At 37.2% G+C, this 15,342-nt stretch overlaps 1 protein-coding gene across 2 annotated transcripts in view; it reads right to left on the bottom strand.

Annotated features, from left to right (window-relative positions):
• Nucleotides 1-15,342, bottom strand: part of LOC103712003 (probable lipid II flippase MurJ) — a 35,509-nt gene that overhangs the window by 1,720 nt on the left and 18,447 nt on the right. For both annotated transcript variants that reach the window (XM_039130944.1, XM_039130945.1), the window contains exons 8-18: nt 11,228-11,279; nt 7,263-7,327; nt 7,108-7,174; nt 6,970-7,030; nt 6,755-6,810; nt 6,569-6,649; nt 6,366-6,477; nt 5,560-5,648; nt 5,412-5,468; nt 3,714-3,837; nt 70-236 (exon numbers count right to left, since the gene is read on the bottom strand). In XM_039130944.1, coding sequence (XP_038986872.1) covers nt 70-236; nt 3,714-3,837; nt 5,412-5,468; nt 5,560-5,648; nt 6,366-6,477; nt 6,569-6,649; nt 6,755-6,810; nt 6,970-7,030; nt 7,108-7,174; nt 7,263-7,327; nt 11,228-11,279 — 931 coding nt within the window. The remainder of the gene's footprint in view (nt 1-69; nt 237-3,713; nt 3,838-5,411; nt 5,469-5,559; nt 5,649-6,365; nt 6,478-6,568; nt 6,650-6,754; nt 6,811-6,969; nt 7,031-7,107; nt 7,175-7,262; nt 7,328-11,227; nt 11,280-15,342) is intronic.

Here is a 15,342-nt window from a genome sequence, read left to right as displayed (position 1 = left end):
GGATTGTCAGATAATCTAAATCCTAATGTAGAATCCAATTTGGATGCCACATAATAATTGAGTACATACCAGTCCTTGAGCTCCAAGACCAAAAACAGAAAGAGAAAGCCAATCGAGGATGCCATTCATAAATATAGCAATCAGATTAATGAGCAATGGGCAGTTACCATCCCCAAGCGAGTAGAATACTACAGCGCACAATTCTCGAACGATCCATAAGGGTGAACCAATTGAATCTGTTGATAACACCATAAAAATAGATGATGATTATAAGATTAGTTAAAGAAGAATACCACAACTATCTGTCTAAATGTAACTCCAGAATTTTTTTAAGTAACTTAACCATAACTGGATTGACAAAAAGGTTAGCTTAGAACAATTAAACTAAATTTTTGGCAAGATCTCCATGTTCTTTGTTGCTGCTGTTGTTGTTGTGTGGATATATGTGGATAGGAATGCTCAGCTAATGCCCAATAATGTAACCAAAGAAAAAGATGATTACAAAGAGCCCAAAAAGTCACATGTCTACAATCATCTAGATGAGTATTTAGAGGCAGAGGGTATTAGATACATCTCAGAAAAGGAAAATAGAATTTTGGCTGCATGGGGCCTACAAATGAAACAACATGAAAGCCCATGCTTGCATAAAATAGTTATAACATCATTTCAGATTAAAAGCTGATTAGGCTCACAAATCCTGAAATAATGCAAGTTTGCTAGGTAGCTGGACTTGCAAGAATCATGCTGGTTTACTGAATATATAAATTTAGAAGAAATGCTCTTTCGATTGGTATCTGGATCTGCGGTCAAATACGATGATTGTGTCAATGACTCCAGCAGCCCCTACTCTGAAAACATAGTCACAGAGGAGAGGACGTTATCTTTTTAAATAATACAAGACCATCCTTTCCTGGTCACCATATAAGATGCTCAATAATATCTGGACGTAGAAATGTCTCCACTTCCCACAGTGAAATATAGGTATCCACACGTCAGCCTGTATCTTTATTCTGTCCTGTTCGATGTGATAAGCTAACCACCCTCCAGTCTTTCTCAAAATCTTAAGGATACCATAATAAACATGCCTAATAATTAGCAACGTTCCTTCAACCAAGCTTATATGGCTCAGTGTTAATGTCATGATCAAGATTAGCATTAAGAGATAATGTAGGAAGAAAGAATATGTTGGACTCAAAGATGTACAAGATGAGAAGACATGGTTCAACTTTTTCTTTGAATTTTGGTATAAATTTTAATGATCTGTTGAGTGGTTTCTTTGGAGACCGCTATAGTACTTTTACCAGGCTCCTGAACCGCGTAAAGTTTCAAAACTCAGATTTTCTTATTCAATCATAACCTTATGTATTAGTTCTCTGCAACCTACTTGGTGTTGTGTGGGCTACAGTCTAAGAGTACACATACAAGTAAATGCCTACCCATCAGCCTGGGTAGGCCATGAGCCAAGCTGCTGCAGGTAAGGTCTGGATACAGGTTGAGCTGGCTACCATTGTTCAATTCATTCATTCTTTTTGATTAAACTTGAACTCCCTCTTACCTCGTGTCCTATAGGAGAAATGATCTCTCTTGTATGGATCTCTCATATATGGTTTTTCTTATTTGTTGGGAGTGGGCTTCTGCCTCCCATCCCTTTGACTCTATGTGAAACAGATTTCCCTGTCACTTACTCTGAGACCCCAGAAACCCACAAGATAAAGAGAAACTAGAAATTACAACAAAGACTCCCAAATGATGAGAGAAGTGAGTATTTATGAGTGAAGTGAGTGTATTTTAATTCCTTTTTCAACATTTTAGTCCTTGTGCAACAAAATGAACAGAATTTTGATGGAACAGCTTTGTTATTTATAATGTTGTTTTATTAGTGGGTATGTGCGTCTGTGTAGTGTAAGCATGTCAAAGCAATATACTGAACCTCAAATTGACGATTCTCAGAAATCAAAGCAGCAACCAGATCCAAACATAGACATTCTGAGAAACAAATTGACTAACTAAAATGAATTGAAGTCCAGCAATCAACCTAAACTCTTACTCTTGTAGAATGATGTGCCAAATTAATAAGCTGGTGGCATGCCAGATTCCTACATATACAAAGAGGAAAGTAATGCTGTACCACTAATACTTTATACAAAGAGGAAATCTCTCTACCATATCTTACTACAGTAGGAATATCTAGAGATGAGGATGCTGAAATGTATGTGAGATGGCACCAATATGATTTAAATTAGAAGACATAAACTTAAGAAGCTGAATAGCAACAGTAAGACAATAAAGATTTAGATAATCAACTGACATATCTTAGCTTGAATTTGGGTCAAAGAATTTTAGAGAACAATGGCGGCTTAAAGAAGTATCTAATTTACGAGGTAAAATGATTTAAATAAGACTACATGGTTATGATTATGAGGTATAGCCATAACCATATAGTTGCCGAATGAGGATCCATAAAGCCAACCCCAAATAGTTGGAAAAAGGATAGATCAAGGTTCAATGAACCGGTACCAGCTAGCAACTGGTTTAGTACAATAGGGGTCTATACCATGTTGTTCTGGGGCGTACCAATTAGGGACAGCCAAAGAGGGAGGAGGGAGAGGAAGAGAGAGAGAGTCAAAGAGGGAGGGAGAGGGAGCGGAAGGGAGAGAGCGAGAGGGAGTGGAAGGGAGAGAGCAAGAGACGAGAGAGGGGGCTTGAAAGCCCTCATCATCATCATCAGGGGGACGGAACCCTAGGCAATAGGGTTAGGGCCAAGAGAGAGATGGAGTGAGGACGATGCTTGCCGATGATGTTGGGGGAGAGGACGAGCTCCGAAGGGTTACAGTTGCCCGAGGGGGGGAGCTCGAAACATCGCGAGCCGAAGGGAGTGGGGGAGGCTTTTTAATGAGCTAGGGGAGTGGTCAAATCGAATTGAGCCAGGCAAGAGGAGTGGAACCGAGCCGACAGGGCGAACCATTCCGGTTTCCTGTTAGTACAATTTAGTACGCCCCGAATCAGGTGGTTCGGGGAGAGGGGGGGGTATGGCAAACCTTGGATAGATGGTGATGGTCATGGAAAGATTAAAATAAGACTCTATACAGTGAAGGTTGACCATATATAAAATCCAAGGAGAGAACAATAATATGAAGCCACTTTGTAAGAATACTTATTAGATATGCTATGGTTCAAGATATAAAGTCTTAGTACCAGTACCCTTCTGGTATGGTACGGACAGGTGCAATATCATTAATATGACATGATGCCTTTTGGTTATGCCACAATAAAAGTTAGATATAACACCAGAGGGTGTAAGGACTGGTGCAGCATGGTTAAGACACCAGGCCTATTAGTTCTTCGCAATGAAAGTTAGATATAACACCAGGGGTTGTACTAGTACCAGTAAATAAACATACAGTCTAAAATGGCTGGTATCGATCAGTAAAGTACTTCAATGGATGTATGGCTGGTTGAAAGCAATAGGAGTGAATTCGTGGATCATGTTATTACATATTATGAGCAAACCGTGGAAAAGAATGAGATCTTGGTCTGTTAGTAACTAAATGAAAAGGAACAATATAACTAGCCACTAGCTAAAAGTTTCTACTAGATCGCAAGGATAAAAGAACTCAAATAAAAACATCTGCAGAAAAAACATGAAATTCAGATGAAAAAATTATTGCTAGAAAGTAGATACTGCTTAGTGCACTAATTCAGGTGGTACATACAGCACAACAGTAAGGATGAAACAAAAGAACTAGCAGAGGAGTCGAACTTGAATCTCTGAAATAACAAACTTATAACCGGCCCTGCCAGCACACAACTTGTGCATGTGATTGGCAAAATGATCACCTGTCATGAAAAGCCCAAATTATACAATAATCATTATTTGTGGCTTTCTCTTTATAAAATAAATTCAATTACTAACAAGTAGCAGACTAGAAGGGCTTACAAATCAAGAAAAAATGCAGGAAAGAAAGCATTAGCTCAGAAGCAATGCATGGACTAATAACATTCAGATCATACACTGTATGTGATTTATAATAAAATAAAATTATGAAATGTGGATATTCTTTGATAACACAGATCTTCCTGGCCAACAATTACCTCTCTAGGTTTCACGACACCTCAGCACTTGCCTGCTTGGCCTTGGCCAGACGTTTGCCATCCATTTTCGAAAGTTGACATCAAGTTGACAAGCAGTCACAGGGCTTTCTCGATCCTTCCCTTTTTGATGGGGAAAAAGATTTGGTGATGATCATATTGATGATGTTATTGTTTTGTAATACTCAAAAAAGATTAATTCTTTCACTTATAGGCTTATAGCCTTGCTAGTTGCAACATTGACAACTTTACAGGACCAGGATGATTACATTAGGCAACATAATTTTGACCCCAATTAATAAACTTGATGCCGACAACTTGTCCATGAAAAGGCATGGAAATGGAAGAATTATAGATTTCAAAGACAGATAAACAGATCACCTTATGAAAGATCTATCCCCAATGTTTATTGAATTATGATTTAAGTTGAACACAAATTCCAGATTTTGATTTAAAAAAAAGGTTCTTTGTGGCTATCTGAAACTTTTATGAGAGAAATACTAAAATATAGTTTGCTTCTAAAATACAATATTCACTTCACACCAATCTCATTTTGTTAGAGCTAGTGCTGTACTTTGAATTGCACAATTTGCATAAAGCATAGATTAAGCTGATAATAAACTGCAACGGAAATTATACTGCATAGAAATTAAATCAGAATGGAATGGAGCCTTCTGACAGTCCTCCATCCAAACAATTATGCTTTAATCAATTTGAAGGGATTAATTACTGCACCTTGGGGAAAATGAATGGATCCATCTTTGACATCCACAATAACGAGCATAATAAATCTTTTTAAACTTGCCATATCTTGTTTGCATGAAGTGCAGGGAAGTGTTTAGAATTACATTTTAAGTAATACAAGCTTGGTCACTATTAGCTGTATGATTAGATACAGATTACTCCATTCTTATCTCATGTAGCCTTGGCAATTACAATCTGCCACATTGTCCATACAATTCCCAAGGTAAATCATGAAATAATAATGATTTCGTTAGATAGCTAAGATTAAAAAAATGGAGATGAAATATGACACTATGGCATTTATTGGTTGGTTAAAAATATGGTGATGAAATATGATGCTATGGCATTAATAGCTGGTCACTATCTAAATTTGACTTTAAGGCAGGAACAGAAATTTGCACATGCCATATGTACAGCTTTCTCCAAATAAGAAAATTATATGTAGAGGAACACTAATGTTAAAAGTGCTACCACATGGATAACCAGTTCTATTATTACTTTACATGGAAGAACTCTGAAACTAGTAGTAGCTTTAAATCACAGCAAATTTACCATGCAAGGGAAGGCTACTAACTCACCATGCAAAGTACAATTGCTTTTTGCAGATTCTCCTTTAGACTTGCCAACGAGGAAGGCTGCACCGATTTTTTGTTTAATAAAAAAAGAACAGAATGCTACATATAGAATTTCAATATATCCATGGAGAAGGCCTTTGATTTTCTTCACCTTTGTATGCCTTGAAAAAGTAGGCAGAAGAGGTAAAATTAGTGTACTAGAAAATATGCCTAGTGGAGCCATTGTCAGCAGATGTGCATCTAGCAATAAAACAAGATCAAATATGATTTGAGTTAAAACAAAATATTGCAACTTACCTTATATTAATAAAAACAGAGAATATCATGCATTAAGTAAACAACAAGATAAGTCAACAAGTGCATCAAATCTGTGAAGTTAATGCAGAAGGAAACTACTTCATAATTGTTTTAGAGATTTTGCTCAAAAAGAGAATTTATGTATATCCACCATTTGCATAATGTGTTGCTGTGTGTGTTATATAGGAGTGGCTACAATATCTCAGGCTGCTATCCCTGTTTACGTTATTCCAATACTTTTCTGTTGAATTGTTAATATGTATTACAATCAAGATTGGCATCGCAACACCTTAGCAACAAGATTTCATAAATCTACTTTTGCTATGCCCATCCACAAAGTTAAGCAATCAGCGCCCAGATCAAGGATTTAAAATAACAACAGGACTTGAGCATCTTCTACATTTGGGGTCTCAAGGCTGATGTTTCATGTGGGAACATCTTCCACCAACAAAATAAAGTTCAATCCAAACATCTCACCTGCTTGATCAATGACTGGACAAATGAAACTTCCAGAAGAGCATTGAAGAGTTTATAAATCATATATATAGAAATTAAAAATCAATTTTCATGTAGGAAAATTGATTGAAGAACAGAATTGTTTCTATTTTGAATTTTCAAATAATGCTCTGGATACTACGGAAGACAACAAAAGTAACTTACAGGAAAGACCTGCAGCAGCACCAGGGATAAATGATGAAAAATAAAGATCTGTAAGAGATGTTATCTGGACCAATCCTGAACTAAGTGTTGCAGGAAGCATTAAGGCGAATAACTGTGTAAAGAAAAAGGAGAAACAGTGATAGAAATGATTCACATATAATACCTTCCTAACAAGGCTTTACTTGGGTGATTAGGTTAGATACCTTATGAACATCCTTGTCATTGAAAAAGTCCATCCAAGAAATAAATTTAGTTTCACGTTCTGAATTTTTATGGATCATGACCTAAGAATGCCAGAACACAACAGAGAATTGTGGTTAGCACCACCCTTGATTGCAAGGCTTCTGTACATACAGAAATTCATGTGGCAAAATACAACAGTTCCAAACCTGGATAATCCACTGCATAAGGGATCCTACTGAAGCTCCAGAAGATATAAACACTCCTGAATAAACATTCATCATTCATACAGATAACCAGACTACTGCTACGCTACAAAGAGAAACTTCATAATCAGGCAATGATCATGAAGGGAAGAGTAAAGAATTCAAAAAGAGGTCCTATAGAGATGATAAAGCAGGAACAGGGTGGATTTAATATATACCTAATAATGGAGAATTTAGACTTGAAGAACTCGATCCCTTCATTAAGATATATACAGCACACTGGAGTGGTAAAGAAAGAGCAAAATCAGATGTTATACTTGCACAAAAATGGTGAATGGCTTATTATGCTGACTTACTGATGCAATTACAGCAATGCTTGTTATAGAAGGGCTCAATGCAAGATAAGTATTTTCTCCTTCTGAACTGTAGGCAATACTTGCGTTGGTTAGAGAAGTCCACAAATGCAGGATGTCAGAATGCTGACAAACACAAAGAACTTTACCATACTCACGTTAGACAACCAAAGCCAACTGCCATCGAACCAGAAACAAGAATGCAAGGAGTCATCAGCTTCAGCTGAGAGACCAGTTATGTTAGCATCTCCAACAACGTAATATTAAGTACTAACACAACAAGCAATCCTAAGGTACCTTTGCTAGTACTCAGTGAGTGAAGGCAGAAGAATGAGCACAAAAGTTTGGAAAAGAAGGTTCATAGTTCTTAGAGAAGTCAATGATATCAGAAGTTTGGTGTTAGGAGGCTCATACATATTAAAAGCATACACAGTAACAGAACAATGCCAACATGATTGCATGTCATCATTAACATATTATTTACTTCTTATTTTAGTAAGAAATCAGATAATATCTCGGCATACTGTCGTATCAAAGTAATTCCATTGGTTATCAAACCCATTTCACCATGAAAGGTGTAACATTACTGGAAACTGCGAGAGGAATAAAATGATTAGAGCCAATTATATTCTTTTTAGCATAAAGGTTAAAACTTAAAATCTCAATAAAAAGAAATCTCCCAAGTACTACAAGAATAAAATGTCAAAGGCTCAACATGTTTGACGTGAAGTTCCTATCCTTGAGTCCCTCTTCTATAAGTGAAGCCTAATCTAATCAGTTGAGTTTCCCAATCCACACCAACAACTGATATATAAGTAGAAGATATGCGTGACATCATCATATTCACATTTGATAGGATGGCAACCAAAGACAATTCAATTAAAACTAGAAAAGTTTCGGCTGAGAAAGAAGGCATATCATTGTCGAAAGATGAATTGCGAAAGAGCAAAGCTTTTCCTTCACATAATGACAAGGGAATGCTAACAAAAAAGACAGATAAAAAGATAAAATGCACATTCTACTAACGAAGAAACTAGAAAGGGTCATATTTTACACAAAAGTCAAATGATGTGAGAAATAGACACAAAAAAGCTAATAAATATCAGAACTTAGAAACCCCAGAAAAGTATGCTGACATGCTTCAATGATTACCAATCTCATAGTAAAGCTCTAAAGCCTCTTAATTATTCAATATAACAGATTACTTAACATGCTTTGAGACCAACAACTCTACCACACTTCCAACCCAAGTAACTGACCATGAGAGTGTCAGATTATTTGGACAACTATGACAAGAATAATATGACGAAATCTATTTCAGTTTTCTATTAGCACAAATTTTGAAGCATAGTCTAAAACCTACTTTACAGTATAAAATTGATAAAGTCCAAGAGTTATAGACTTTAGTGCAATGTTCTTAACCTCAGGTTCCTCTTACACACTAATGGAGAAACAGTTCACATCAATCAAGAATTTCAACTCCCATCAACATCTACTAAATCAAAGAGAAAATCTTCCATTGAGAACACTTGGAAAAGCAAAAGTTGCATCAAGGAAGAGCTCTTAGCAAGGAGGGCCAGATGCAAAACATGCAAAAGAAAAACACACTCAAAACCCGAAAGGGTAACTGCTAAGGAGACAAGGTTTAATGGAAGAATAAACCTTTAGTGAATGATGCATCGCACTAACACATTAGAAACAGAAAGTAAAAGAAGTCGCTTTCACTTGGTTGGGTCATGTAGGTGTCAGAAAATTGATGTCTGAAGACAACACAACATGGCATGCAACTGCCATTCTTTTCTGCTTGTCTTCGGAATAAATTGTATACACTTGTCTTTTTAGATTTAGTTATTCAAGTTTCATTAGGAGATCATTATGTACTTGTATATATTCAGACTTAGTTAATGCTTTATTTGCTAACTTACCAGTAGCTGATGCTGTGCGAATTTATACAATTGGTAAACTATGACAACCAACAAAATTTTGCTAGCAAAATAACCTTCTTGAACTATCCTTGTGCAGACTACATGAAGTTTATGAATTGGTCACTTGGACTCTCACATTCATCTTTTTTTTGATAGGAACTCTCACATTCATCTTGAAAGTCTGTGTTGCATATGTTGCCATAAGTCAAATGTACATCAGAATCTAAAGTACTAATCAAATTTTTCAGTTGTAAATTTTAGTGACATTGATGCAGAAGTAGGCTTTTAATGTTTCTAGAGCTTGATTAAGGATGTAAATACTAAAATATTTGTGCAAAATGTCATGTTTCTTGAATCCTTGAGTTAATTATGGAGTGCAGATGAAGAACGTATACACTGAAACATCTTAGCAAATAGTGTCTTTAATATTTTATACTTAAAATATTTAAAATAATCGAGTACATATTATCTTTTTTTTTTCCTCTGCGTCCCCATAACTCCTATTATTTTTTCCTTTTGTTTAGTTAGAACAATGCAATAATGGTTTTGAACAGGCTAGAATAACTAGGGCAGCCTGGGCACAGGTGGTGGCAGAGGCTAGAGAAAGGTATGTTTTTGAATAAAAGGTAGCAAGACATTATTATTTGTGCAAGACTTGGTCTCAAGACTCTCAATTCCTTACTAATAGTGGGTGCTGAGATTTTGCTAATGGGCAGTTGAAACTTAAGTTCTTGAGTGCACAGCCAATGACAGTGATTAGTAGACTTATTTTCTGCAAAGAGGCCACAGCAAACTAGTTTGATTCCTGAGGAGATTGTTGAGAACAAATATCTGAGGTCATATTGAGCAAGATGTTAGTTGTGTTGAGGCAAACTTCATTGAAGTGTTAGTCGATCATTAAGGCAAAAGAATTGACTGCATATACTTTTCAGCATTAACTATGCCCAGGTATAAAGTGATTCATTTGTGTTAAGATTATTGGGTATCTTGCCATTGAACTGGCAGCAGGTAAGATTTTGCATCAAGCGTGTGAATATACTTCGAAATTTATGTCTAAAATGTGTCAATAAATTTCAATTCTGTTGTATCTGAATATTCTGTATGGGTTGAGACTTTTCGAGCCATGTTTCCTAGTTGTCCTAGTCGTATGATTGTTTGTTTGCATGAACTGTGATGAACATAGCTTTACTTAATTAAACCAATATTTAAATTTGATATTCATGGCTTATTTATGTAATCTTTGCTATAAGTTTCTGCCCCCCCACCCCAACCCAAGGAAAGAAAAAAGATTATTTTATTTCACCTCTGAATTTACATCCAAACGGTGTGTATGTTATTCTTTTAGTTTACAATATCCTATCCTTCAATCGACCAAATAAAAAATAAAAAATTCATTTGTATGATACCATATTTTCTTGACACCTTATCCATTCTGAATACCTAATTAGAATTACCTATTCAACATGTCTAATAGGAAGATTTAAACAGCCCCAAAAGAAGGATGGCAGAAGAATAATAGGCTGGGCAGCCTGCTAGGAAATTGGGATTGTGTTGGACGGGTTGGCTAGAAATTGGATTGGATAATAATTGTATATTATGAATATTATATATAATTTATTATATAATATATATTGTTCGAGCTAGATCATGATCGGGTTATATTGACCTGATCTGAACCTGACACAGTTTTTACATCAGGTAATCAGGTTGAGTAACTGTTGGATATTTGGATCAAAAAACAGAGAAAACTTTCCCTAATCAGGTTGCGTTCATGTCGAAACCTAACCTATTGACATGCCTAGAATGAGGGAATCTCCTAAATTATATAATTATGCAATTTTTTCTGTAGATAGACAAATCAAACTTCATGGAATTAAAATCTATATAAGCATTAAAGTAGATAGAATTAAGAAGAGCACAACGAGGAGGCAAAATAAAATTGTTGGGTCAAATTAACACAAATCCAAGGAAATAAAGGGTATTGGAAGACATTTTATGTGACAATGAAAATATTTCTCAAACTAAACATGCGAGCCCTATGTGAATGTGGCATGGGATATAGTTCCAATGGAAATTTAAGTGTGTATACTTTTAAAGATTTGGTACAAACCATATATTTCCATGTTTCAGATGGTCCACATGACAATTTTTGAGAGTTAAAGTTGAAGTACAACAATTCAAAAGCTTAGGGAGCTTACCTGATTCATGGCCATTTCTCTAATGAGATTACCCTGTGCCAATACCTGTAAACTGGATGTTGTATAATTAGCATTAAAATATCATATGCTAGTTATGCCGGTTTTGAATTTATAGTGATCCAAAGATGTACAACAAAAGATACAACAAAGTCATCAAATTCAAAAGCAAAACAACAAGAGTGTCCTAATAATATAGCGAAAGATTTCAGGGGGGAGAAAAGAAAACTCAGGAAAAGACATCTCAGCCATAATCTTAATTGATAACCAAATTAATGCCATGTCTTGCAAACACAAAAAGAGTTGATCCTATTCATATGACATCAAGTTTCAGTAACATAAGATGTGCACAGTTTTTGATAAGCAAGTTCAAACAGAATAAATTATTAATTATGATTGTGTATGTTGTTCCTTCCTTATTTTACAGAACAAGTAAGCTAGTCGAGGTCATCAGTAATTTTCATAAACCAAGATACCCCAAAATATATTACCGGTGACCAGCTTTTGGAAGCACCTTCATGGATAACCATTTTTCTTCCAGGTGGGAAGTTCAGTCCTTCGATTCTGATTCCATCCTTGAAAATAAAAACTAGGCAACATAACTAATATTATTACAAATAATGGCCATTAAGATCCTAAGATATTATGTACCAAGGTGGAATTATGTAAATAATTTCAAGCACCTACTCATAGGATAGTATGTCCGATCATGTCTCAATCCTAATAGCCAATTCATGCACGGGTTCTTTCTTGGAGGAGGTAGTTTAGTAATTCCATTGTCATCATAATAATGGCCATTAGTACCACAAATTACTTACACACTACTGGATGAAATGCTTAATCAGGAAAAAAAACAATTGTCTCAATATAGTGGAGGCTTATTCATATATTAATGAAATAAGGAGATCATTTCAAGCACCTATTTTATCCTAATATGAGTAAACCACAAAGATGGGCAAGCTGTTGAACATCCTACTTCCTCTGAAAGTCTTAGCTCTGCAGTATACTCTTATCATTTGTACTATGGTCAGTATTAGCATTGGCACTAAGCAGCTAGAACCAAAGAATAGTGATCTTGTCTGACAACATGTTCAATTAAGGAGCTTTATAGTATTTTTCATATGGAATGAATTACTAGCATGTAGCAATGCAGAGCCTTTTCGAAGGTTTAGAGTAATAAGAATTCATATACATATTGTTTATTATGACATCCATCCAAATTCAAACTCTCCATGACCATGATTGCTAATAAACTTTCAGGTGTATTCATTCAGAAAAGCATAACATGTGAACTTCTTCCCAGATTAAGAATCAAAATTCAAGACATTCCTAAGAACTTAAGGAATTAATACCAATCCAAAACAATAATGGCAGTTTCAAAGTTCTTTTTTTGAGAATTAATACCTTTAATAGCATGCATGCCCCCGGAGTCCCTGTAAGATAGTCAAACGTCTTTCTTCAATTTGGACAATTAACACCTTTAATGGCATACATTGCCATAGAGCCCGTGTAAGATAACTAAACAGCATTCTCTGACTTGGAGAAACAGTGGAGCATTATCATGATCTCCAGCAACATATTTAGAATAAGATATTACAAAGTACCAAGATTCACCGTCTCGGTATCGGACCCCGTACCAGTGCCACACTAGCATAATATTGGTAAGATATGGTACAGAATTTTTTTGGGCGTACTAAGCGTTGGTACGCCACCAGTACCAGGTACCGGTACCGAACCAATATGGTACAATACACCCTGCACCACCCAGTTCGGGCCAGTACGGCGTACATTGCAAAGTATTATACATCACGTGGTTAGTGCACAAAGTCCCACTAGGGCTCAGCACATGAAAGTCCTCCACTCTCTCTCTCTCTCTCCTCTCCAATAGGGCTAAGGTTATGTGACCACCAACAACAACAATAATGGACCGGTCCATGTCCCTTTCTCTCAATGTCTCTCTCTTTTGCCTCTTCATCCTCTCTCTCTCCCCCTCACCTCCCTCTCCTCTCTCTCTATCGCCCTATCCGTTTAAGGAAGCCCTCTGCTCTCGCTCGCCCCTCCCCCTCCCTCTCCTTCTCCCTCTTCCTTCCCTGGTTCTAGTACAACTCGAGTCAGTGTGGTACATAGAAGTACCATACCTAACCAATCGTCGGCCGGTACGATGTTCGGTACTGGTTTGGTGAACTTCATCATAAGAGATGTAGACCAACCTTTAAAAAGTGATATATAATAATTTTAAGATCTAAAAGCTGGATTTCTAACCATGACTCTATTGCAAAAACTGAAATTGTAGGACAGTTATAGAAAATTTCATCGAACAAGAACAAAAATGTTCTAGAAGAGAATATCTAAACCGAAGATTCATAGTCTCGATACCAAATTGCATATCAGTAGGAAACCAATATGATATGGTACCAGTACCTTACCAAACCATATTGTTACACTAAAAAATATTTTTTTTTTACTTTTTCAAGGCTTTAAGCGTTCGTTATTTAGTTTTGACTAAAAATAGGGTTTGGGGAGTTCGTTTTTATGTTTAAACATAATATACTTTAATTTTTATGTTACATGCCTAAAGAATGATGTGGTTATATTAAAACAAGAGGCAGCCATGCACAGGGCCCCCACCATTGCAGGGTCTAGAGAGGGTTAGATGTACATAGCCTTACCCTCGTGTGCGGAGAGGTTGTCCCATAACCTCCAAGTCACAATAAAGCAACCATACTATTGCATCAAGGCTCAAACCCTACATGTCAATACAATACATGCTCAACTAACTATTTATAATATTGAAAATGTAAAAAGCTTATATTAGAAAATTGGAAATATACATTCATATGTTCAATTTTAAATTGAGTGTCAATGCCCCTTATACACGTTTGGGTCATGTTCATAATCAGGCCTTGAGACATGGCTCGGTCTTGGTATTGTGCACACCTAGGATCCTGGTAACTTGTTTGTACCAAATGGCCATATTGATACCGCTACTCTAAAAAATCTAAAAAAGGACTAAGTACGGTCTGAGCCAAGGTCCGCAATCTCAGTGCCGAGTACCGTATCGGAATCTTATTGGTTTGGTACGATACACTCTTGTACCGAAATAACTTTCTAACCATTTGTTTTAATTTTTATCTCGGTATGCCTCAATATAGGTTGGTACGCCTCGGTATACCTTGGTATGCTTCGGTATAGGTCGATACGCCTCGGTACGAGACAGTATGGGGCTTGTACCGACTTGAAATTAAGTTTCGTACCTATTTCCTCCCAGTACGGCATGATAACGCCCCATACCGGGCGGTACAGGATGGTATGACAGACCATGGTCTGATCCATAGTCTGGCTAAGGATAGAAGGATGATACCCACTTGAACACAAAAACACAAAGGACACATCCATATGAGTCATAACCCAACTCTAGAGAATAAGATATCGCACTCGATGCACCACCAAATTAGCTAGATCGGTACCGTGTCCACACCTTTGGGGACATTTCATGCAACTCGTAACATTGAGATACCCAGTAGCTAGGTGTTACTTCGATATGGTGACTCCACCCTCCACTTGGAGCAACACAACTTGCACCTCCAATGATGATGACCACTTACTATCTCGCCATGTTGCTGCCCATATCCTATTCCTCACTCTTCATGCTTTTCGGCTTCATTGTTGATCGCTTAATCTGGAAATTTCTAAACCCACTCACCCCCCCAAAAAAAGGTTGCATCAAGGACAGTGGAACCGGTATCAGGCACCGTACCGCTTGCCCGGCGAGACAAGTCGGTACAGGCCCGCATCATGCCGGGCCGGGCCCGTACCGACACATCTTCTACGGCGGGGGAGAGGGAGAATGAAAGAGGAAAAGAGAGCGGAAGAGGGAGGGAGAGGGAGGGAGAGGGAGGAAGAGGGAAGAGAGAGGCTGACTGGCGGAAGCCGGAGAGCCTCCGCACGAAGGCGGAGGCCGGAGAGATGCAGAGGCGGGGGCCAAAGGGGGGCCTTTTTTATTTTTGGAGTTTTTAAGTTGAAGTCAGTAACCCATTGCCGACTTCATTTAATTTTTAAACATTCAAAACAGGAGCCCGGAGGCGGAGCCCCGCCTCCACGTCTCCCCGGCCTCCGCC

This window comes from Phoenix dactylifera, chromosome 10 (assembly GCF_009389715.1).
Source record: "Phoenix dactylifera cultivar Barhee BC4 chromosome 10, palm_55x_up_171113_PBpolish2nd_filt_p, whole genome shotgun sequence".
In the NCBI taxonomy this organism is placed as follows: domain Eukaryota; kingdom Viridiplantae; phylum Streptophyta; class Magnoliopsida; order Arecales; family Arecaceae; genus Phoenix; species Phoenix dactylifera.
Note: the sequence above shows the minus strand (reverse complement) of the source record. Positions and strands in the feature narration are given on the sequence as shown.